The following is a 25128-nucleotide window of genomic DNA, read 5'->3' as shown; positions in this document are numbered from 1 at the left end:
CTATAATTCGATACTTACTGCACCAGGTGATCTATGGGTTGGTGGGATTTAAGTAATGCACATAGTTTAAGAGAGCTTGTCCACCTATTTCTTGTACTCTGGACATCCCTTTTTATGTCGAAGTCTATCAGACAGTACAGCTGTAGATTTGCAAACAACATCTTGGGACATAAGGAGAGCGTCCTGGGAATGAATTTCGCCCGTTGTTTACCATTGGGTATGTAACTCACACTTGCTTTCTTTTTGTTTTAGGCTGTCCGGCTCTAGTGCGTCCCTTCCTTTGCACCAACCCTATTTACTGTATTCTCCACTAGTTCTCCATTTCTGTTAACAGGCCTTCAAACCCTGTTCTTATCTTGTCACATTTGCTGTGCATTTAAAGACAGAGGTCAGATGTCAAGCTATCTCTTATATGGAATTTGGTGTTTACTTTTCTTCCTCTGACTTAAAAGTGAGATTTATATGACAATCATGCTGGCCCTGGAGGAGTATGTTTAGTCACAATGGGGTAACCCTGAGTCCCTCAGAACCTGGGTATCTGTGTAAAATCTACAACTGGTTCTGTCAGGTAGTGACAATTGCTTAGAAATTCAAGAAATTAATAAAAAAACATACATTTTAGTTTATTGTAAAAAATGCTTTTAGTGATTAGGTTGGAACACAAAAGACAGACAATTATGCACTGTGTCAAAAGTATTTACTTAGAGCATTATTATGCAGTTTATAAAAAGGCTGTCAACAATTCAATTGAAGACAAGCATTGGCATCGCCAATAGGTCTCGCTTTTGGGACCTTATAAGTATTTAGTTATGCAGCACAATATCCTTGGTGCAATAACATCAACTGTTGCATGGCTAAAAACGTATAAGGTCCCAAAGGCGAGACCTATTGGCTAAGCCAATGCTTGTTTTCTTGGTTTTCAGGCACTTGCTATTGTGCATTCCGTGTTAGAATGCAGGACCACAAGTCCCAGAATGCAGATGAAAAGTAGCACTCCGTAAACTGTGCACACACCTGTTAGGTAATGTTTGATAGATACCTTTACCTCGAGCCATTTGAGTGGGCCTAGTGTTCTGGGGACTGGGGGAGACGATTACTCCCTGAATCAATCCAGACCGATTTTAGAGAAAGCTATCAAAGGACCCTGTCTGAAATTATTCATTAGTCGTAAAATTGGAGGAGGGTGGTGAATGGCAGATGGTCGCGATGGAACATAAAAAGTAACGTACTATGCGGCGCCATGTACAAAGGATCTGGCCACCTATCACCTGCCAACTTGTAGTGCATGGCGCTTCGAAACGACAGAACTGCGACCTACAGCCCTAAATAAAAGATAGATTAGCACTTGGACCATCTTTTTTAAAACTTTTTTTTATATGTGTTGGGGGGTGGCAGTAACTCAGAAAGTGTTTAAGTGACTGTACCCCACCTGCTGTTATCAGCTCATGGGGGCATAAAGCGCAATACAAAGAGCTCCGTGTACATCATTGTCAATTAGCGCCTCTCTCCACTGTTACTTTGCATAAACAACAGACGCGTCTGCATTTTTTTGTTTCGTATGGATTGTTTCTGTCGGGAAGCGTGAGGAGCGACCTTTAGTTTCTCTAAGTACAGTTTCTGGAGTTTCTTGGGACTTCCCAAGCCAGCGTCTCTGTCTGCAGGGGATCCCTACCCTTTTGGGATCCACTTAAACGCTCTAATTTTTTGGAGTGGACTCACTGTATGAGGGGGTGCTTCCCGCCTCTAGCTCTGCCAAGGTGCCTCGACTCCCTTCAATGTACCTGTGGTCGCCCCCTCACCTCCCAGCACGGGAAACAGAGGAGCTGTGTGCTCTGCCTGCTGGGGTGGGGCCGGGCTCACCCTTGGCTCCCAGGCAGGAGGTCAGGTATCACAGGTGTAAACAAAACGCCAAGTGTTCCCAGCGCTTCACAATGGACGGCTCTGATTGCGTCGTTTGTTTAAAATCAGAGCGCTCCCTGCTCAGCAGCTGTTGCTATTTTTTCCCACGAGCTCCGGAGAGAAGACAACGTATGTTTGCTGAAGAGAGCATTTTTTCGTATTTAACTTTATCATTCTACTCAACGCTCAGAAACCGTCTTAAGTCAGAACCAACAATAATTTGATTGGATCTAAATAAATTGGCCATAAAAGTACATTGAAAAGTAGCAACTGCATTAAAAACAGTCTTAGGTAGGCGAAGAGCGTTGTGCAGGTAGCCGTTTTCTTGCAGAATGCATAGTCTCTTAGCACATATCGATTTAGTTATTGTGCCAACCCAGTGGCCACAATAAATATTTCAACGGTTACGTTATGGTATATCTTGTGAAGAGTCACCTTTTGTATCTAAATTTCTGAACATCTGAGTCCGCCCGTGAAAAGGTCCGCAAAGAGATGTATAGTTTTAAAATATCCGACCTGGAGCTCAGTTTTAGAACGATTCAACTCCTCTTCAAGGGCCATCAATGAAGCATGTCACAACAGGTCTCAACAAGCGCTGAAAGACAAGCGCGGCCCGGCGGCAGCGAAAGTTAAAGCGACGCGCAGGGCAACGGGGGCGCAGCTTCGAGGCTCAGTCCATGTACAGCGTTTACCTTGCGGGAGCAAGCTCGATAATTGCAAACAGATGGCGCCGCTGCTCGCCCCGCAAGGTAAACGTCGTGCATGCACGAGGGCTCATTGGAAACAGTGCAGAACATGCACAAGTTTCCAAAAAAGTCTGGAGTGATTACAAGAGGTCACGCCAAAGCAGCGCTTGTGCGCTGCGTCGGCGAGACCTAAAACTCCTATGGTCAAAGTCAGTGACTACCTATCCACTTATCATAACACACCCAGAGTGTGCACACCCATTACAAATAAATTATCAACAACCTGAGACTTCTACACCCTTTTCCAAAATCTGATTCTTTTTCCTCCACCTCAAACTTGTGCAGCTTGGGAACCTCACCCAGAGGCTATTACTTTACTCCAAAAGACCATAACCCTGAGCTTGTAGGTCTGTGTGCTGCATCACTTTCAGGGGTGCTTCTTGTGAGTGGTGTTGAACGGTGTGTTGTGAAAGTGCACTATAGGGATCTAGTTTAGTCTTTTAATTCTGTTTCTCCTCTTCTGATTTGTCTGCCTCCTTACACCTGCCTCCTGCAGTCGCCCTAGGCAGCCTAGACGTGCTAGTTGTGAGGCGCGGGCAAGTGTAAGCTCAAACCAGCATTGAAAAATATCATAGGTTATCTTGAAGCCATCTTACATGAGAAGCAGAATGGGTATTACCTTTATAAACTTACATAACTGGCAGTTAGTATGCTTTATAATTGTATTTCAACATTGTACCTAGATCACACACGTTTCAGCTTTTTATTTTCACACTTTCCAGCATCTATGAGCTCATTAGATAAAACCTCAGGCAACAAGGCCACAAGCATAAGACACATCTATTTTGTGGAGTTTGGCAAATTCCAAACACCATTATAAAAACTCTTGCCATCTGTTAGTTTGAATATATGCCTGATAAGCAATAAAGCGAGCAATTGAGGTAAAGCTTTCAGCTGTTTTTCCTGGACATTGAAACTTCTTAGCAACCAAAGTGATGTTCAGAACAAAGGATTTGGAACTCTAATTGGTCTGTTCCTAATGAGAATAATAACTGGCACCGCCATTTCCTTTCCTGTATTAGTGGTTGATAAAGTATTCCTAAAAATCTTAACCATATTAGTTACAAAGTTGTGTTCTACACATAGTATAAGATGATTGACATAACATTTAGTGTGACAAAACTGCTTGAGACATCATAGGGATCATTTATCCAAGATGAACTCCTCCGCATGCAGCAGTGTGTCAGCTTATTAGGATGAGATATACCTGCAGTAGATCCCTTTATTCATACAGAAAGCCTTCACATGAGAGATCTTTTACTTCGCCTCCAGTAATGCAGCTCTAGGGACACTAGGAACTCTTAGCTGCAGCTAAGAGCAGAGGGGCCAGGTGAGGCCAGGGGATTTAAAGAGACTACCATGAGGGAAAATTAAATAAATAATGAATTTTCCCTCTTAGTCTTCTCCTGAAATACCCCCTCACCTGGACCTACCGCCCCACCACTCTTACCTGCAGTGGCCGCGGCTGGCTAGATCCTTTCACAATGCCTCCATTTTTAAAATGCATATAATTTCAATAACTTACTGCCCAAAAACTACAAGGAAATACCCAATAGCAAGGTACTAGATTTCCCCAGAGTACCATCTCAGACATCTAGCATTCTTTCATGGACATGTTTTATTTTTTTCATGACACAGTGCTCTGTCTGCAAGAGGATTTAGAAGAGCCGTTTGCAAATACAGCTCCCAGGTACTGTGAGGGTATCACGCACACTATTAGAATTCTCAAACCAGTATTTTTGCAAAACCAAATGTCATAGGTAGCTTACCCAAAGCTCACTATGTCTGCCACCCTGTTTCCCCTCCAATCCCCCACATGTTTTTATGATGTAATTTCAATGGCTGGAAAGTATACACATCAGTAGTTTATTGTCAAAACCTCTGACAACTCCCGCCAGGCTAAAGCAAACACTTCGAATCCAGTGGGCGGGAGCTGTGAAAGTGCTCCCGCCTGTTGGAAGCAGAGGTTTCATCTCTTTCCCTGCCCCCAGACATGCGGGCAGGAAAAGGGATGAAACTTTTTTGCTTTTGCACACAGGGAGCTGCATTTGCAGTAGCTACCAGGGTGCAATTGCAATGCCAGCTCCCGCAGGAGGAAGGGCAGCTGGCTGGCACAGTGGTGGCCTTGATGCTCCCCCACGATCCCCATGCTGCACACTGGGTGTCCTGGGTGAGCTCCAGGGCACTCCGGAGACATGGCCGTGCCCTGTGGAGGATGGGATCCCTGGTACCCAAATCGGCATGGGGAGAGGTGCTGTGTGGTACCCTCCCCCATTTGTTTGTGGCTAAGCCCCGGGAGATGCAGTCCCCGGGGCTGAGGGGTGCCACACTGCTCCTCTCCCTATCACATTTTGGCTAGGCCCTCAGTGATGAGGTCCCCAGGCCGAAATTGGCCCAGGGAGAGGGGGGTGCATGGCTCCCCTGCACCATCACATTTCCGCCGGGCCCCAGGATATGGGGTCCCGGGGCTGAAATCTGCCTGGGAGGGGGGCCGATTATAAATAGATGAATGTCAGGCCCAGGGGATGGAGTCCCCGGGGATGAAATCAGCACGGGGAGGGGGGGCACGTGGACCCCTGCCCCATTTAATTATGGCTGGGCCCTGGTGGATGGGGTCCCTGGGATCAAACTCAGCCCAGAAAGGGGCCGCACAGCCCACCCCTGTGCAGAGACCCACTCATGCACCCACTCACAGACCCACTCAGACACTCAAGCACCCACTCCGGCTCCCTCACACCCACCCCCAGGCCTACTCAGAGACTCATGGACTGACTCACACACCCACTTATAGACCAACTCAGAGACTCCCACTCACAGACTCATTCAGAAACTCATGTACTCACTCACAGACTGACTCACACACTCAAGGAGGAACTCGCAAATCCACTCAGACACTCTCACACCCACTCATGCACCCTCTCAGACATACAATCAAACACTTAACTACTCACATACCCAGTCACAGACCCCTACAGCCACTCACAGATCCACTCACTGACTTATACAGCCACTCACACACACTCAATGGTTACAAGTTAGGAAAGAAAATGTAACAAAATCCTCTGATATATACACACACTGTAGTTATAGTTAAGGAGGTAGGAATTTGTAGTAATCTACCTTCTATGTCTTCTATCTTGCATGCTCCCACTATGTCATTCCCATTCCCACAGTGATAGAATATTCACGTTTGAATATTCACCGGCTCTTCTGTGTTGGCAGTTTCCTGGGTCTTGTCTGTCTTTTTTAACTAGGACAGGGGCCACAGTCATTAAAATTGTTCTGAGTGGACCTCCTGCCCTATTTTACCACACCCTATTTACACTTCACCCACACCTACACTCTCTTAGGGCCCTCACACGCACCCCACCCACCGGCATAAAGGAAATAGATCTCCACCAAGCAGGCCCCATCACGGGTGTCTGATCGGGTATTGCACTGCCAACCCGATAAGGAGCAGACCCGATGATGAAGCAAGACACCTAGCTGGCTGGGTGTGTGAGGGTCTTTATCCGAAGGAGCGGTGCCCTCTCCATCCCATCTTGTAACTTGCGGATCTCCTTGAGCGTCCGCACCTGACACTCCTAAATCCTGCATCCTCTGTTAGGAACTGCATACTGTTTTTGTACTACTGCTGCTGAGACTAATGTTCATTAAAATACACTTGTCTTAACACAATTGTGTGTGTGGACATTACTTCAAATTGGCGACGAGGACTGACCATTAGTATACTTCCCAATGTGTGCTTATGCTTCTCTGGTGCCATGGGACATATTTTGGTGAAGTTTGATCGAGAATTCTGGCACATAACGCTGATGGGATCGTGGATCTCTGCGTTTATCTGAAGCATTTGGAAACTCAGTCAAGGTATGGAAATATGTGATTGACTTATTTCTATTGGAAGAAAGGAAATTAACCGCATGCGCGCTGCGGCGATTTTCACGCTACACGGCTTTTTTCAAAAAGCCGCATTACATGACGAGCTCAGCTCGTCATCAGCGTGCGAGCGGCGCAACTGATGACGAGCTCAGCTCGTCATCAGCACCAAAGGGGTTAAAGTCGAAAGAAACTTATCTGGAGGAGCGCTTGAAAGAGCGTCTTAAAGCATCAGAATTGTATCTGGAGGAGTGTTCTTCTGAGCCTCTACAAGATCCACAGTTCCGTGAGTTATTTGTGGGATGCATGTGTTTTCACGTAATCCAACTTTTAAAGTGACTCACCAGATCGTCGTTACGAGCGGTTGTTGATCTCTGGATGAAGTTCTCTGTTCTCCGTCTGCAGCGTGAATGATGACGCAATCGAATGTTCTACAGTCTTGGTGATTGTACTGTCACTGCTAAATTTTGGCCACGCATTCAGAAAGAATGATGTTCCGGCTTTGAGTCTACGTCTACAGCGTCTTTCCTCATCACGTCGCGTGAAGGTCGTTTTCTCTTTCTATGTCTGTGATGCATTGTCAGCTTTAATCTACAGTGGACAGTGGATTCTCTCTTCACATTACATCTGTGACGCTCGGTCAGCTCTAATCTACAACGCATTCTCTATTCATGTTATTTTATGAAGGGAAGGCCAAAGGTCAATCGTAACGCCGAACAATCAACTTTAATGTTAACAGCAGCTGTGTTTCTTCTTTATTATTAATGGTTATGTTCCCGATACATCTTACTTTCACTGGATGACTTCAGCGTGTTGAAGGTCAGAAGTCTTATTCAGGACGCTTTGCTTCGGTTTTGTTAATATGTTTTCAAGCTTGAACACGGCATATTATAGCTTGGTGACTACAATGTGTTAGGAATAAATGTACAGTTTATTACGGACAAATTATTGCAAGACAGCAGATCAACAGCTGTGCTCCTGGTCACAAGTGAAACTTAATTGGGTCATTATTATTACTATGGTGTGGCAAGTTATACATAAGTATTTTCATGGCGGTGTTCTAGAGAAAAGGTCATATTAACAACAAGATATGTATTGGTTTTTTTTTAAAGAGGGGATTCTAACATATTTATTCAAAGGTAAATTAGGAAAGTAATATAATATATGTGTTAACACAAAGGTATTCATTTTTGTGTACTAGCAAAACTTACAGTAATTTTAAAATTGAATAATATAATTGATATATAGCTAAGATGCAGAATGTACAAGCTCCTCCTCCATTTTTGCAGCTTCCAGGTGAACCACCGGTTAAGTGGAAAGTGTGGTTTAGGGCTTTTGAAAAATATTTAGGTGCAATTGGAGGTAGTAGATTTATTGCTCAGAGGAAACGGTTTATATAGCACAATTTAGGTTTTGAGGGACAAGCCGTTCTGGAACATCTTCCTCCTGTTGAAGTAAGGGAGGGGGAGGAGAAATTAGATGAATTCCAGCAAGCTATCAAAAGCCTACAAAAACAATTTGATGTTGAAAGTAGTTTAGTGGTAGCTAGACATAAGTTTTTTCATAGGGAACAAGAAAAAGATGAGAGTATAGTTGCTTATGTTGCAGCACTTCGCTTACTTGCATCCGAGTGTGAGTTTGAACATTTCACATCACAACTTATTCAAGACCAAATTGTTGTTCATACTAATGATGGGAAAGTACAAGAGAAGCTGCTCACTCTCAAAAATCCTTTATTAGATGAGACAATATCTATTGTGAAAAGTATTGAACTTTCTCAAAAGTCAAAGAAGGAGTTAAAACCAGATAAGAATAGGTCGGTGTTGTCAAAGAGAGTGAAGAGAAAAATTTGAAAGTTCAAGCTCCGTTATTTAATCCATGCACTGAATATAAAGGTTCAAAATACATGCCTAACAGGTTTGAGAAAAAGAATGTTATTTCTAAAAATGTGTGTACAAAATGTGGGTTTGCAGCTCAAAATATGAAAATATGTCCAGCAAAGACTGCGTCATGTCACAAGTGTGGAAAACAAGGTCATTTTGCTCAGGTGTGTAATGAAAAAGGAAGTGTGAGTATGGTTTATGATGAACAGGAAAAGGCATTTGAGTGATTCTGAGGTTGTAAGTTCATTATCCGAACTGGTGGTTGTTGTACAGGATGAATCTGAAGATTGTGTCGATCCAATGGTTTGAGATTTTAGTGGATAATAAACCCCTTAATTTGTTAGCTGATTCGGGGGCACGGATGACAATGATTACTGATGAACTATTTGAGAAAACTTGGAATGAAAAACCAACTAATCCACCGGATAGGAGTCCAGTTTCTTATGAGGGAAGAAAAATGTAATTATCTGGGTTTTTTTTAAACTTCCCTGGTATTTAAGAACAAACACATTGAGGGTAAAGTGTATGTAGCAAAAAAAGGACTTAATATTCTAGGATGGTACCATAAAAGATTATTTGGCATGATACTTAGGCCAGGCACAAAAGAACAGGTTTCGGTGGTGGAAGAATACAGTCTTGAGGGAACATCTGTATCATGGTTTTCAAAATTTCCTAAAGTTTTTGGAAATGAGTTAGGGTGCATTACTGGATTAAACATCTTATTAAAGTAAAAGAGGGTGCTATTTCTATCAAGCACAAGTTACGTAATGTACCTTTTAGTGTTAGAGATCGGTCAGCGGAACTCAAGAAAATTTGTGAGTCAAGTGTAATTGAACCTTTGGTTGTCTCCCTTGGTAGTTAGGCGCAAACAAAATTGGAGTCTTAGGGTCTGCATTGACCTTCGTAGTGTCAACAGTGAAATTTGGGTAGATTCTCATCCCCTTCCCCGCATTGATGACATATTGTCTAAGTTTGCTGGTGCCAAGTATTTTTCAAAAATCGACTTGGTATCAGCCTATCACCAAGTCAAATTAGACCCTTCATGTAAACATGTTACAGCATTTGTTTCAGCCATAGGTACATTTCAATTTAGGAGGATGCCGTTTGGGCTAGCTTCTGCGGCGTCTGTATTTCAGCGTATAATGGAAAGGGTTTTAGAGGGTGTTGCTGATACAGTTGTATACCAGGATGATATTCTTGTAGCAGGTGACACGAAAGAGTTACATGATCGGAATTTGTGTACTGTTTTGAAAAGGTTGGAAACAAATGGCATTGTGGCAAATAAACTTAAATGTATCTTTGGTGTGCAATCCATTGAATATCTGGGACATCAGATTTCAGGTGAAGGAATAGTACCTAGGGAAGGTCTTATTCAGGCAATTGTTGAGGCTCCTAGTCCGGCCTCAAAAGAAATGGTATCTTCATTCTTAGGAATGTGTGAATTTTATTCAAAGTTTATCTCAAAATTTTCAATGAAAACTGCACACATGAGAGATCTACTCAAGAAGAGAGCTTCTTTCAAATGGGATGAAATCTGTCAAAATGAATTCACTATTTTAAAAAAGGAATTGGGATCTTGCAAAATGCTTACACCATTTGATCCTAGTTTAAAATGTACTTTGTCAGTTGATGCTAGTTTATATGGCTTAGGGGGTATGATTAGTCAGTTTAAACAAGGAAAGGAATTTACTGTGGGATTTGCATCACGGGCTTTACGTCCAAGTGAGAAAAATTACTCTGTAATAGAGCGTGAGCTACTTGCATGCTGCTGGGCCATTGAAAGGCTTAAATGTTTTTTGTGGGGGAGAAGTTTTAACCTACTCACAGATCATAAACCTTTGGTTCCTATTCTTCAAGGAAAAGTGGTGAAAGATCATACTCCACGTATTGCCAGGCTTAGCTCAAAGCTATTACAATACAGTTTTAATGTTGCACATATATCAGGTGGTAAAAATACACGCGCTGATTTTTTATCTAGATTTCCAATTCCTCTTTCTGTTCATGATTTGAAAGAAAACATTGACGAAGATTGTCTGATTGCTGCTGTTGACGCTTGTTCAGTAGGGTGTTTTATTGAACATGAATGGTTTTCAGCCATGGATGCTGATTCAATTCTCAAAGATGTCAATAGTTATATTGTTTCAGGTTGGCCTAAAGAGAAACACTTTGAAAATCATTTTCATCCTTTTGCTAAAATTGCTGATGAACTCACTTTGGAGGAGGGTGGTATGATCATGAGAGGTGATAAGTTTTTCCCACCTGAGTCATTGAGAAATCGTATTATTAATTTTGGACATGAGGGACATCTTGGACAAACTAATACGAAAAAGAGAATTCGCAATTTTTATTGGTGGCCTTCTATGGATCGTCAAATTAATTCTGTGATTGAAGATTGTTTGACTTGTAATGCTAGTGATAAGGTGGTAAAGACTGTTTCACCTCCCACCCAAGATGTCATGTTGCCTGATGGTCCCTGGTTAAAATTGGCAGTGGATTTTGTAGGACCTTTTAATATTTTGCCAAGCAAATATAAATTTGCCCTAGTTGTTGCTGATTATTTCAGTAAATGGTGGGAGGTTCATTTTATGTCTGATCCAAACTCTATGGAAGTTATTACATTTTTTCAAAGTTTATTTGCAAGAGAGGGATTTTCCAAAGAGATCGTTTCGGACAACGGAGTGCAATTTACTTCGAAAGAAATGTCTGATTTTTTGTCTCAATCAGGTATTATTCACAAGCGAGTGGCCTTATATCACCCACAGGCAAATGGTTTTATCGAGAGGACAAACCGCATTTTAGTGGAATGTATTCAGTGGGCGGTATCCTTAAAAATTGACATCAAGGAGGCAGTTCAAAGTATGTTGTGGGCTCATCGTACCACACCAAGTGTTATCACTGGCTCAAGTCCATTTAGGCTATTAAGGGGTAGAGAAGCTTCATTCCATTTGTGTCCTGCATGGATGAAAAATGGGGTTCTTTTATCCAGAAGAGGGGTGCACAGGAAGGTTGTAGTTCAACTAGTCAATTGGAGTTGGTTGTTAGGAAAGAAGGTTCATTCGGAAAAGATGACTCTGTAAATCAGCCAAAGTTGGATAATCTCAAAGTATTCAACTCTAAAACCAGAATAGGTGATTGGGTCAAAATCAAATCACCTTACAATGTACCTAAAGGATTATCAAAGTTTGGTTCTCCAGTGAGAGTTGATGCTCTTGCTCGGTGTGCTGTAAGAGTCAATGGGAAAAACTGGTGGAACCTCTCACGAATATACAAACTCCCTGAGAAAGTGGTGTTTCAACTTGGTCTTAATCAATCTAATAATGAAATTGATATAACATCTAATTCTAAAGGAGGTTTGAACTCTGATCCAAAATTGAAATATGTTCCTCCTCTGAGGAGTAGTAGGATCCGTGTTATACCTAAACGTATGGATCTTTGATCTATGATTTTTTGATTGGAATTATACTATGTAGGTTTATATGTTTTTTTTGTGAAGTATTATTTCTACTGTTAATGCAATTTTTTATATTTTTTTTAGTTTTTATTTTCAATTGTTCATTTTTATCATTTTTGTTGTTATTATGTATTCACACTTATTTTTAGATTCATTGTCATGATTATAATGTATTTGTCTGGATACTGATCTTATATTTTTATAATGTAAAAGTTTTAGAAAAGAATGGAGATGTTGTAGTAATCTACCTTCTATGTCTTCTATCTTGCATGCTCCCACTATGTCATTCCCATTCCCATAGTGATAGAATGTTCACGTTTGAATATTCACCTGCTCTTCTGTGTTGGCAGTTTCCTGGGAGCTGCTGAGACTAATGGTAATTAAAATACACTTGTCTTAACACAATTGTGTGTGTGGACATTACTTCAAATTCCTTTGAGTTTTGTCTCTTAATAACTTTCAACCAGTTTGACGAATCTCTGCGAAATTTGCAGACCTATTGCACCCATTACATTGCACCCATTACATTGAAAGTTTTGCGACGTGTGCTCAGACGGGTGCAAAAAAGGGGGGGTTCCAAAACACACTTGCACGCCAATGTATTTTACATAGCTTTTATATTTCACGTAGCACAAACATGGCTGAAAGTATTTAAATTAAATGTAGCTGGATTAAACATTCTGGTGCTCAGAATATTGTTTTGGGTACTACAGGTCAGCAGAGTATATATTTGAATTGAATTGAATTGAATGTGGGTTTGTAGAGCACGTAGTAACCCGGAAGCATCCCAGCGCTAAAACCACGACACCATATATTTAAGTTTTAAGGGATTTTAACTTGGAAATATCTGTTGTGGTATTTTTGCTAAATATTGCAGTATTTTGTGGTATTTCGCAGCAGTGCAGCGGGACATAGCAAGGACAATTCATTAGGTGAATGGCTAATGATTTCCTTTACAAAAGGTTATGGCGGCCATGATGTTTTTAGGTACGGTTTGCCTGTGTTCTGCGTTACACCTTCATATCTAAGTAAGTATTAGGTTTGGTATTTTCCCCTACCTATTATCACTTTAGTAAAGTAGTAATAGGTAGGGGAAAATATGTATACGTTTCTATATATGTAAAAAAAATATAGAGTACCTTGGTACTGCTTAGGGAGTACCATGGTGCCAAAATACGTTTTTGTTTTTAAACTGTAAAATAATTAGAAATGCACTGTAATATACTATATTTTACAAATATAGTATATTGAAGTGTTTTTCTATATTTAACATTTAAATATGCACAAAAAAGGCAACACAGTAGTGCGTTAATACATGACAATTACTACGCTACTAACAAAACAAGCATTTGCAATGCAATAGGTCTCGCATTAGGAAAGTATGAGCTATTGGTATTGTTAATGACACATTTTTTAAATATGTGTTGGCTTTGAAAATATATAAATTAATAGCATTATTATTCACAAAGCCAATAGCTTACACTTTGCTAATGCGAGTCCTATTGGCTATGGCAATGCTTGTTGGTAGCAAGCAAGGACAGTGCTGTTGTGGTGCTGAGTGATGATGTGGTTGGGCTGAGTGATGTGGTGGTGCCCCTGAGTGATGTGGTTGTGTTCCAGAGTGATGTGGTGGTGTTCCAGAGTGATGTGGTGGTGTTCCAGAGTGATGTGGTGGTGTTCCAGAGTGATGTGGTGGTGTTCCATGTCCCCGAGTGATGTGGTGGTGTCCACGAGTGATGTGGTGGTGTCCACGAGTGATGTGGTGGTGTCCACGAGTGATGTGGTGGTGTCCACGAGTGATGTGGTGGTGTCCACGAGTGATGTGGTGGTGTCCACGAGTGATGTGGTGGTGTCCACTGGTGATGTGGTGGCGTCGCCGAGTGATGTGGTGGCGCCGCCGAGTGATGTGGTGGCGTCGCCGAGTGATGTGGTGGGGTCGCCGAGTGATGTGGTGACGTCCCCGAGTGATGGAGGGTGGTGTCCCAGAGTGATGGAGGGTGGTGTCCCAGAGTGATGGAGGGTGGTGTCCCAGAGTGATGGAGGGTGGTGTCCCAGAGTGATGGAGGGTGGAGTTGGAGGTTGGAGTTGGAGGTTGGAGTTGGAGGTTGGAGTTGGAGGTTGGAGTTGGAGATGGAGGGTGGAGTTGGAGGGTGGAGTTGGAAGGCAGAGTTGGAGGGTGGAGTTGGAAGGCAGAGTTGGAGGGTGGAGTTGGAGGGTGGAGTTGGAGGGTGGAGGGTGGAGTTGGAGGGTGGAGCTGGAGTTGAAGGGTAGAGTTGGAGTAGGAGGGTGGAGTTGGAGTGTGGAGTTGGAGGGTGGAGTTGGAGTTGGAGGGTGGAGTTGGAGGTTGGAGTTGGAGAGCAATAGGTCTCGCATTTGCATGAGTTTGAGAAATAGGCATTGTAAATAAAAATGTTTTTTATTTGTGTATTGTTATTTACAATGACAATTTCAATACTTAATTTTTGTTTAATGCGCTACCTATTGCATGTAAAATGCTTGTTAAAAAATTATTTTTGAGCAAAGCCATAATGGAACAATAAAAATAAATTTACCCTTGAATGTTGTTATATTATTGCTTAAAGGCCTACACTGTAACGGATTAAAATCCCAAAAATTATTTTGTACTTTATCACGTGCAGAAGAATAGCATCCTAAAAAAAATCATTACAAAAATCTGAGTAAAAACATAAATATATATCTTTTTTTTTATTATTTATACAAAATGATGGAATATGGATGTGCTTAAGATTGAGCTGTATACGGAATTGACGGTAATTTTCCTTTTAATGTTTGTGCTTTCATGACTTTAACTGTCGAATAAAGCTTCATGAAATGAAATATCTTTTGTTCGTGTTGGTATTTAAAAAAAAAAGTTTTTGTGAATGCTGGCAAATTTTAATGTTTATTTGATAATTTCTTTGTTAACAAATATTCTAGCAGTAACATACGTAACATTGCAGTACCTTATGTGGCTAATAGAGGTTTCTTTAAAACTACAGAGGGACACCTAAAACAGCCTGTGGTTTATTACTTATGGTACTGTTGTTATATTTTGTAACAAAAACACAGTAAATTTAACCAATATAACATTTGCAACAGTAATAGCTTGCTTTATTATTAAAGCAAGACCTATTGGAATGTACATTTTTATGAATTATGCTGAAATAGTAGTTTAGTAGGTGGATTATAAGGTGCATGCATAACAACCAAAGCACATAGTTACAGCATGCAACACCACCTTACCCTTGCCATGGACAGCAGTGTCCCGTCCCTGCCAGACCTCACATAAAAAGCAAAGTGGGCCAGGAGACAATATCAATCAGACACTCAACACCATGCGCCTCGCAGAAATGCTCTCGAGTTTGTCATTAAATTCCAAAAAATAACATTAGCACGGCACTGACAACACTCAAATGCTTAATATCACAATGGTCAATGGTCTCCATTAAATAAGCTAACACAAAAATAAAACTGTGTAGACCTGCTTTTAATAAGAGCTCTGGCACCACTATAGTCACAAATTAAGCACTATGAAAGTGGCTCTAATGAAGCCAGTATTCACTTTATCTTTAGGCCAAAATTATAACAGTATATTCCCCTGAGCCAAAGCGATGTATTTTATAAGTATTTGTTTTTCAGTTATTAAGTTGTCAGTTTTGGTTTCCAAACAATATTTTGTACAGTTTATCTGCGTGTGGCTGTAGATAAGGCCTGTTTTCATCTTACATGCTCACGCTTTCGGGTACATTTATAATGTACACAAGTCTCATATAGAAACCTGTTTTGTAACGGTGGTCGCCTTAGCTGCAAGACAGCCTTCAAAATTAATAAAAACAGCACAGGTGATGCAAGGCAAGAACGCACACGGTGTGCATTTTGTTTTTGTGGACAGGGATACGCCCAAAAGTGGAAACAAAAAAAGGGAAGCACCATGACAGTGCATCTTGACCATTTGTGTGTAAAGCTGCATATACTGCGTCAAGTTGCTAAATGATGAAAACATAGGCACTTGCTAAAAGAGAGAAGGTTGGCTGAGACAACAAGTCTACAGTGGTGTGAACGAGTTGAATTGTGTCTTTATATGTTTAAAAAGAAGTATGCGCTGCTAAAGAAAAATGGACAACTCACTTTCAAGTTAAGATCGGTATAATGGTGGTTAACAGATTCTATCCGGCTCCCCTACATTAAAACATATTTAAAATGCGCACGCACCCAGTTGCTTAAAGAAAGGTGCATGCGTCAACAAGTCTGTGGTAGTGGGAGAGCTTTGTATATATTTAAATGTGCATTTTATTGGTGAGGAAAGTTAACACTTTCCATCAGGCTACCTTTATATTGGAAGCTCTTTGAAATGCGTATGTATGTAGTTTCTAATGAGAGGGTGTGCAAGCCAAAGAGTCTGTGGTAGTGGGAACCGTTTCTATAGTTTGTCAATGTGTTTGTAAAGGTGTGAATGTAGACGTATTTTCCTGCTTAAACAAAAAAAAAGAATAGTTGAGACAAGAAGTCTATGGTGGTGTGAACGGATTCAATAGTTTCCCCATTTGTTCCACAAAAAGTAACAAGCTGTCGGCATTGCTGTGGCCTGGGGGCGGGGGAGCGGGAGCGCAATCCTTTGAAGTCTAATGGGGGGGGGGGAGCGGGGGAGCGCAGCCTTTCAAGTCTGATGCGAGACACAGACAAATGGTGGTTTGTGACGTACCTGGTTTGTGCGCGTGCATAGTTCACATGAACAGTGGCTAATCCGACGTTTTGGCAGACTTTTCGGACTGCTTACTAGAAATCTCGAAAACAAGCATTGCTAAAAGCAATGCTTTAGGTCGAGACCTAAAAAGTGCTGTTCACCCTAGACTGATGTAAAAATATATATACATTTATAAATAATAAATTACCTTTTACCACTTAAATAAAAGCCTAATACTTACCGATATGTTAGACCCTAACCCAGTACACAACAAAACTGTGATTAAAAGTACATGGCTGCCTTTTACCTTTGGAAAGCACAGCCATCAGCCAATCATATAATGACCTCTCAGCCCTATATACCACGAACCTACCACAGTATACCGCAGCACAATATATAACTATGTTTTTTACAACTTAGAAGTTTAACACTACTTCCACTATTTGTATATACTACCAAAAATTAACATTGACACATCATAATGTATATTCCTGCCACATAACATTTACATCCGTTCACATACTTTTACGCTACATCTGTTTCAATTAACATGCCATTCCACTCTACGCCACTCAACTTCCTGTCACTCCAATATGATCTATTACACTGTAGGCTAATCCACTGTACCCCATTCCACTCTATGAGACTCCTCTCTACACTACTCAACACTATTATACTGTACACCACTCTATTCTATTGCACTCCAGTTTATGCCACATCACTGTACGCCTCTTCACTGTACACTACTCCACTGTATGCTATTCTACTGTACGTATCTCCACTCTACGAAACTACACTCTATGTTATGTTACTCTACTGAATGCCAGTCCACTCTGCACCACTTCATGGTACACAACTGCACTCTATGCTATTTCACTGTAACTCCACTCTAGGGCACTCCACTGTGCTCAACTGCAGTATAATCCACTCCACTCTACCACAAAGCACTTTATGCTATTACACTGTACAACATTACAGTCTACATCACGCCACTAAACGCCACTCCACTGTACGTCACTACACTCCATGCTTCTGCAGTCTACGCTATTCCTCTGTATGATACTGTACTCTATGCTACTCCACTTTATGCCATTCCACTGTACGTCACTAAACTTAATGCCACAAAACTCAATGTTATTCCACTCAACACTACTCCAAGCTACTCAACTGTATGCCACTCCACTCTACACCACTCCACTCTACATGGCTCAAATGTATGCTATTCCACTGTACTCCACTCCATTGTGCCACTTCCCTCTACGCTATTCAACTTGACACACCTACACTGTACCTCACTCAACTCTATCTAAGCCCATTCTACACCACTCCACTGTATGGCTGTATGGCACTCCCCTCTATGCCATTCCACTCTACACTATTTTGGATTGGAAAACTAGAGAGTTCCCGCTATAAAAAACAAACAGACCGCAATAGCCTTTTACATTTCAACAGCGCACATCCGCGCTTTCTGAGAGAAAATCTTCCGATAGGACAATATTTACCAATTCGAAGGAATTGCTCTAATTTATAGGATTATACTGATGAGGCAAAGATTTTAACAAAAAATTGTCTGAAAAAGGCTATCTTAAAAAAGTTATTGAGCAAGCAAGAAAAAGAGCACGTAATACACCTCGAGAAGTACTATTACAACCGATGTTATAGAAACAAATATTGCGATCATTTGTGTTACCACATATAACTCCTCTTCTAACTCTATAAAGAGAATTATACAGAACAACTGGCGTATCAGGACATCAAACAGTTTGAACTTTGAAAAAAATAAAAGCATAATAAGTACCCTGATCCACACAGACAACTGGGAACCGGTAACAGAAACACAACTGACATTGTGGAACAGCACACCAGTGAAAGGGCATATTCCCTGTGGAGATTGTGTGGTTTGTCCGTTTACCAGACATACGAAGGAGATTGACCTGGGCATTATAGAAAAATGGGAACAAATAACGTGATTTATGTGATTACATGTCCATGTGGACTAAATACGTTTGAATAACCGCACATACGATCAAACTCAGCATTGGGGAATACAGAAGTACCATCAGACGTGGAGTAGTTGCTACGAAACTGACAGCACATTATGTGGCGTTTAAACACTCCGACAAAGACCTAGAGTGGACAGTGATTGAGAAGGTTACTGAAGGCCCGAACATCACCAGAAGACTCCTTGAACGCGAACAGAGATGGGTGTACAGGATGGGCACCGACAAAAAGGGCTTGAATGATTCTATTCCTTGGAATGCCCTTAGATGAGCTTGTCTGTAAGTATTTAAGGACAAAGGTATGGTTGTTATTAGAAATGCAATAAGTGTATGAGACTTCATCCATTATGAATATTCTGGAGGGATGTTGTAACTCAATGACATTTATTAAGTATGTTTTTTTGTACTCAATATCCTTTAGAACTCACAATCATCATGAAAAATCACCAGTATGTTTTGACCTACTTAAAAAGAACAACACGCTTAAAAAAGAACAACATGCTTAAGAAATAACAAAAACCTTCTAAGTGCAGAAATATCGCATTGCAGTTAGATGGGACCTGGTTTGACACAGTTTCGTTTTGTAACAAGCTTGATTTAGCTATGTATATGATGTTGTGTCTCTTAATAGGAGGTTTCTTACATATATTACTGCTCTGAATTTCTAGACCCCTTTCAACAGATACATAATCACGTAAGCAGGATTTATATTTTAATTCCCGGCATCCCGTCAGCCTACTACAATTGTCCATATGGGCCATTTTGAATAAATCTTGATTTGGTCCCCGCAAAAACAATCAAGACTTAGTTTTATTATTAATAAGACTGTTGTGTGCAGAATGAATTTTATGGGGCATTTCAGAAGAACAGGGCTTTAACCGCATGCGTGCGGCGGCTTTTCTCATGCTGTGCGGCTTTTTTTAAAAAGCCGCGTTACATGACGAGCTGCGCTCGTCATGAGCATGCGAGCGGCGCAACTCATGACGAGCTGAGCTTGGAAGGGGTTAAACTATGACAGAGCTGGGTCTAAACTACTACTCCCGATACTCTAATGGCTTCGTATCGGGAGCGTACTGACAGTGACGGCATCAAGTAGCGCCTGGTGCATACCCTGATTCGGTCCCCGCACAAACATCAGAATAACATTGGTACATACTGTATGTTTATTACAACTTAAAACATTCTTCCATTACAGACAAGATCATTTTGTGTCAAATTAATTTTTCGGGCACTATAGCAGAACGTGGTTTGAAACCATGATAGAGCCGGGGTTTAACTACAATTCCTGATACCCTAATAGCTTTGTATCGGGAGCACACCGGAAATGACAGCTTTGACTAGCGCCTGGGAAGGGATTTCAGCCCCCGCCCAGATACCGGCGTTCCTTTAGTATTTATGGCTCGGGTTCCCAACATACTAATGGGAGAGCAAGCGAGAGGAGATGGTATTTAATTTAAATTTAATTTAAAACATTTATAAAGCGCAGCGTGCACCATACGGTTTCTTGGCGCTAGTGGATAGTTCGACACCTGAGGAAAATAAAACCTGTCGTGGGCAAAAAGGGGGATTAAACAGGGAAGGCTTGTTTGAAAAGAAAGGTTTTTAAATCTTTGCGGAAAGAAAGATAATGGGTTGCAGAGCGAAGATGATCAGGGAGGGAGTTCCAGAAAGTGGGGGCAAGGGTGGCGAAATTGGTTCCGCCCCACTTTTTGCGTTTGAAACGTGGGGTTTGGAGGAGGGATTTGGAGGAAGAACGGAGCTCTCTGGTGGGGACGTATTCATTTAATAACGAGGCAATGAAGGCAGGGGCAGTGCCTTGTCGGGCCTGAAAGACCATACAACCGGTCTTAAACAGGGAACGTTCCTGAACAGGGAGCCAGTGGAGCTCTTTGAGAAGGGGTATGGAGTGGTGGTACCATGGGAGACCATAGACCAGGCGGGCCGCCTGGTTCTGAACCAACTGGAGTCTCCGCAGGCTATATGCTGGAATGCCGTTGTAGATGGCATTGGCATAATCTACATTTAGGTGTACTGCTAAGAAAGGACTTGTAAATTAGTAAGTGGAAGGGACCACGTTTATGAGCATAACTATGGGGGTAAGTGTCGACTCGAGATTCTAACGGAATCGACATGTGTTTTGGTTTTACCTGTATGTACAGCAAGTTGACCGAATAACCATTATCTCCCTCCTGAGACACGCGAAATACCCCCGAGTTGGGAAAGACAAAATGAATGTTGATACCCATTGCACATGAAATAAGAGTGTGTGAAAGGGACTGTGTGAAAATTACGATATAACAACAGAATCAGTGTTTAACTGCGACATAACGAGGCAAGAGGAAATACTCACATATGGGAGTTGTCACTGCAATAATGTTGATGGCGTTCAAACAAATATTTTTCTCACCTATAATAAGGATTCTTGTTACAACGTGATAATACGCACGACACCCAAGGGGGGTGGATTGAATTAATTGAATTCACGTTGGTTCATATGGTTGTAGAAACTACAGGATTACCCGTGCATGAGTTTGGGAATTACATATGAGCATGGAGTGAAATGGCATTTTAAGACTGAATTTGAATATTTATGTTTAGTCTTTGTGTTTCTCTTTCTTTCTCTCCTTTGTTTTATCTCCTAATATGTGTAATTTTTCAAATGCAAAAGGTAGGAGGATAATTATTCTCCGCATTATTGAAAAAAAGATTTTTGGAATAAAAAATATCGAACATTTTGGTATTTTGTGAAGGGAACAGCTATCTCCTAAGAGCTCCCTGAAAGACAGTCGAGCCCACCCAGATCTTTAGGAGTCTGGGTGAACCCGATGATAAAGCATGACACCAATAGGGTGTATGAGGGTTAATCAATAAAAGGAAATCTTTTTCCTTCCCACGAAAGTGGAGTTCATTACCAGCAGGAGATTTAAAAACTTGTTAGAGCCAAATTGTTGGTTTAGATACATTTGTGTGATAAGTCTATACTAAGGAGGATGTATCCATACATCTATCCTTCTTACCCCTGATGGTACCAGTAAAAACATTTCGCTGTTACCTAGCGGTTAGAGAACAGGAAAGGGCCATCTTATGCATGAATGACTACGATGGAGGATCAATGGGTTAGTGTTCTGCAAAGCCCACATTGACAGAATGAAACACAATTTAAATCAATTATAAGGCGCCAGCTTACAATTTCAACCACTACTACATAAACATATTAACATAAGACATAACACACCAGAGAACTAATATAAGATAGTCATACGTTTATCTTGGTGTTGAAAAGGATATGTCTGTAAGCCTGGGCCTTGCAAAGGATGGCGTTAATTAAGATGATGACAGGGTCGTACTCTATGTACTTATCCACAGGCTTGTGGCAGGATTTCTGAAAAGAGCAAACAGAAATACATAAGTCAGGGCAAGCAACGTTCAATAAACATCTAAAATTGTTAGTACAAATTGACCTGGGATTAAAGGTGGCATATCGAACTGCAGCAGCGTTGATCAGCTCGGGGGCACACTCATTACCTGTGTTTCATCCAAATTCGTCTAGAGGTTCCTTGAAAATTTATCACAACAAATGTTGGCACAGTAACAGTTTAGTCCAAAAGAATAAATAAATAAAACACACAACCTACATAACAAAATAAAAATGTACAGTAGAGAACAGCAGTCTTTCTACATTTGTCTCCATTCCATTATGGATTCAGTGATGGAATTAAAAGGCAGTAGGCCTCCGCAACGAGACAAAAAGTGTCCTTCAACCATATTAAGAAAACCAGCCGTTGTCACCTAACCTTCCCACCTGTGCTTCTCCTGGCGTGTCCCTCAATAAGACCAAGTGGAATACTGCAGAAGAGAACCCTTTAGCTAGAGGCCAGGCAGAGATGTGCTGTTTCCTATGAGCCTTGACCAGTGGCTACGGAGGTAATAAACAAGAGCTGATTCGTTGCCAGTAAAATGTCTAGAGAGGCAGAAGCAGTCTACAAACTTACTTTGCTCAAACATACCTGACTTATGTTATGATTTGGGGATTAGTTTGTGGGTTGTGGGTGGCGCCTTCGGTCCTCCCACAGACTCATGTAACCATCTAACCAAGTGACCAGACGTCTTTTGGGGTGAGCACTCAAATCATTAAGTGGAGTGATTTGTGTTGAACCAGCATGACCATCTGTAGGGCCACCACCAACACCCTCATCAACTACAGAGCTAAAGTAGTGCAGCTGACATTCCCCCCATTTGTCTACACAACTTTGACCTCTGCTCCATATAGAATGCGGTTTGTATGTGAAGGTTGCAACCCAGGCACATGCGGAGTATTGGAGCAGCGTAACATGCAGCGGTGGTCAGCATAGCATAAGGCTGTGGTCGGCAAACATGGAAAACTTACAAACGGTGAGAAAATGGTAAGAGCTGAAAAGATAAACTAACTAAAAGCCATTCAGAGTTGGGGGAGATCTCTAGGATGACACAGCTTAATGGGGGAGGGGGATCTGCTGTAATCAAACGAAGATCCGACTCCAGGCTAACTTAAGGTAGTATTTATTGAGATAGTAAGTTGAGGATAAAAGGTACAAAGAAAGCCCCGCCAGGAGCAACCTTCCTGCTGCTCAGCCCATACTCCAACTGACAGCCTCACTCACTCAACATTCAACAGCATCATCATGCACCAACATTCCACACTCACACTTGAAGAGCAGCAGGTACAACACTTCTCCCTTCCTCACAGTGAACAAAAACACAATGCAATGGTACAAGGAAAAAGCACAAATTGGTAAAATAACATGCACAGAAATCTGAAAATGATCCATTGCGAAGACCTGAAGATGGTTAAGGGCAAACCAGTTAGGATAAAAAGCAAGGAAAACACAGTACAATGGGCTTTGCAAGTTAACATCAAAATGCAGAAAAGCACAGGAAAAAGTGTTGTTCTGTGGCAAGCTTTCTTCTGCACCATTGTGGTTTGGTTCCCTGTGTGTTCACTTTCATTTTCAGCCTGGCCAGCTGGTATGTTGGTGGCATGAGGGGTTGGTTGGTTGTGCGTGGTGTAGCAGTTTGCTGGTTTGTTTGGTGTTGTGTGGAAGGTATTTGTTTGTTTTGTGTGGAAAGGGAGTGGATGTGGGTAGGTGTTGTCTTTCTGCTTAAAGACTGATTTTCCTTGTGCGGATTGTAGTTTTCATCTTAGTGAGTACATTGGTGGGTATTTTTCATTTATTATTATTGTATTTCTGTATGTTAACGTTCATGCAATTTGTCACTTTTTCCCATGCTGTGTACCCCCCCCCATCCCCCCCGCTGCTCTGATGGTGTTTTCTGCTGGGGCAACAGTATCCAGGCCCAAAGTGGTTCTCAAGGGCCTTACCAGGAAGGTGATACCGAGGTGAGGCATGTGGTGAAATCACTGGCCCATAGCAGCCCGGCTCCTAGCCCTAAGGAGGACATGAGCTGCGCAGGACACTGTAACCCCACTTCACGAGGCAGCCCTGTGCCTGAATGCACATCAAGCCGTCCTGAGTACTGAGCGTGGCGTCTGGCAGGTGTCCACCGCTAAGGGGAAGACGGAAGACAAGCCACGCAAGGGAAAGCCGACATCAACCAGGCCGCTACCACCACACATAAATAGAGAGCGTCAGACAGCCTGCGCAGCGCGCTGAGCACGCGTCAAGATGGCGTCAATTCCCGCCCTCAAGCCATTCATCGTCGATGGAGCTCCGTCGTCCCTTGCCCCACGCTGGAGGGACTGGACCGAATTTTAACATTTAATCTTTTGACTGCAAATTACTGTTGAATGCGAATTATTACTTTTTCAACTAAAATACGTGTGTTTAAAGTAATTTCTGTGCCTGAAATTGGTCAAAATTGAAGCTTCTGAGCAAGCAAAACTCTGTAAAAATGGCAATTTTGGTCACTGTGAGGGTTTAAAAACTTGTTATTCAACATGAGGCACGATCCAATTGACATTTTGAATCATTTTTGGTACAGTCCAAAAAATCAATTTTCTGAAGAAAAACGATGACCGCGGAGCTGTCGAACGTTCCCAAAATGGTCAATTTCGATGAAATTTTAACATTTAATCTTTTGACTGCAAATTACTGTTGGATGTGAATTATTACTTTTTCAACTAAAATAAATGTGGATTCCGGCACGAACAAGAGGAAGTCCAAGGACAGATAATCTAGGGCTGTTTTTCATCTAAACTCCGAGTCGCCATCCTCCAAGAAGATGGCAAGCCCCTCGCAGACATACTCAAACTTGGCCGCTCCAAAGAACTGTCTCAGGCGAGAGCCTCCCACAAGGAAGCAGCCCTACACCGACCCATCAAGACAGAGCAAGTCAACACGGCGGAGAAGGTGAATGTGGTAAAACCCAAAGCGAGACAAAGCGGAGGAAAAAGGCAGCCAGACAAGAAGAAGGAGTGTGAATATTGCGGAGGCCAGCCCCACCGCATGCAAGACTGTCCGGCGAAAGGAAAGAAATGCAGCGCATGTGGGTGGATGAACCACTTTGCAGCGGTATGCAGGTCCACAAGAGCCAAGAAGGAGGCCGCACACGCCGTACAGGAAGAACGGGACAGTGAAGACATGGACGACGA

The 25128-nt window shown here is 41.9% G+C and overlaps 1 protein-coding gene across 1 annotated transcript in view; it reads right to left on the bottom strand.

The window, feature by feature from the left end:
• Positions 1–25128, bottom strand: part of ARV1 (ARV1 fatty acid homeostasis modulator) — a 157387-nt gene that overhangs the window by 113184 nt on the left and 19075 nt on the right. Inside the window, exon 2 of the mRNA XM_078649077.1 lies at positions 21802–21921. Within this exon, the coding sequence (XP_078505203.1) occupies positions 21802–21921 (120 nt within the window). The remainder of the gene's footprint in view (positions 1–21801; positions 21922–25128) is intronic.

The sequence above is a fragment of the Lissotriton helveticus genome, chromosome 6 (assembly GCF_964261635.1).
Source record: "Lissotriton helveticus chromosome 6, aLisHel1.1, whole genome shotgun sequence".
Taxonomy (NCBI): domain Eukaryota; kingdom Metazoa; phylum Chordata; class Amphibia; order Caudata; family Salamandridae; genus Lissotriton; species Lissotriton helveticus.
This window is presented reverse-complemented; position numbering and strand designations above follow the sequence as displayed.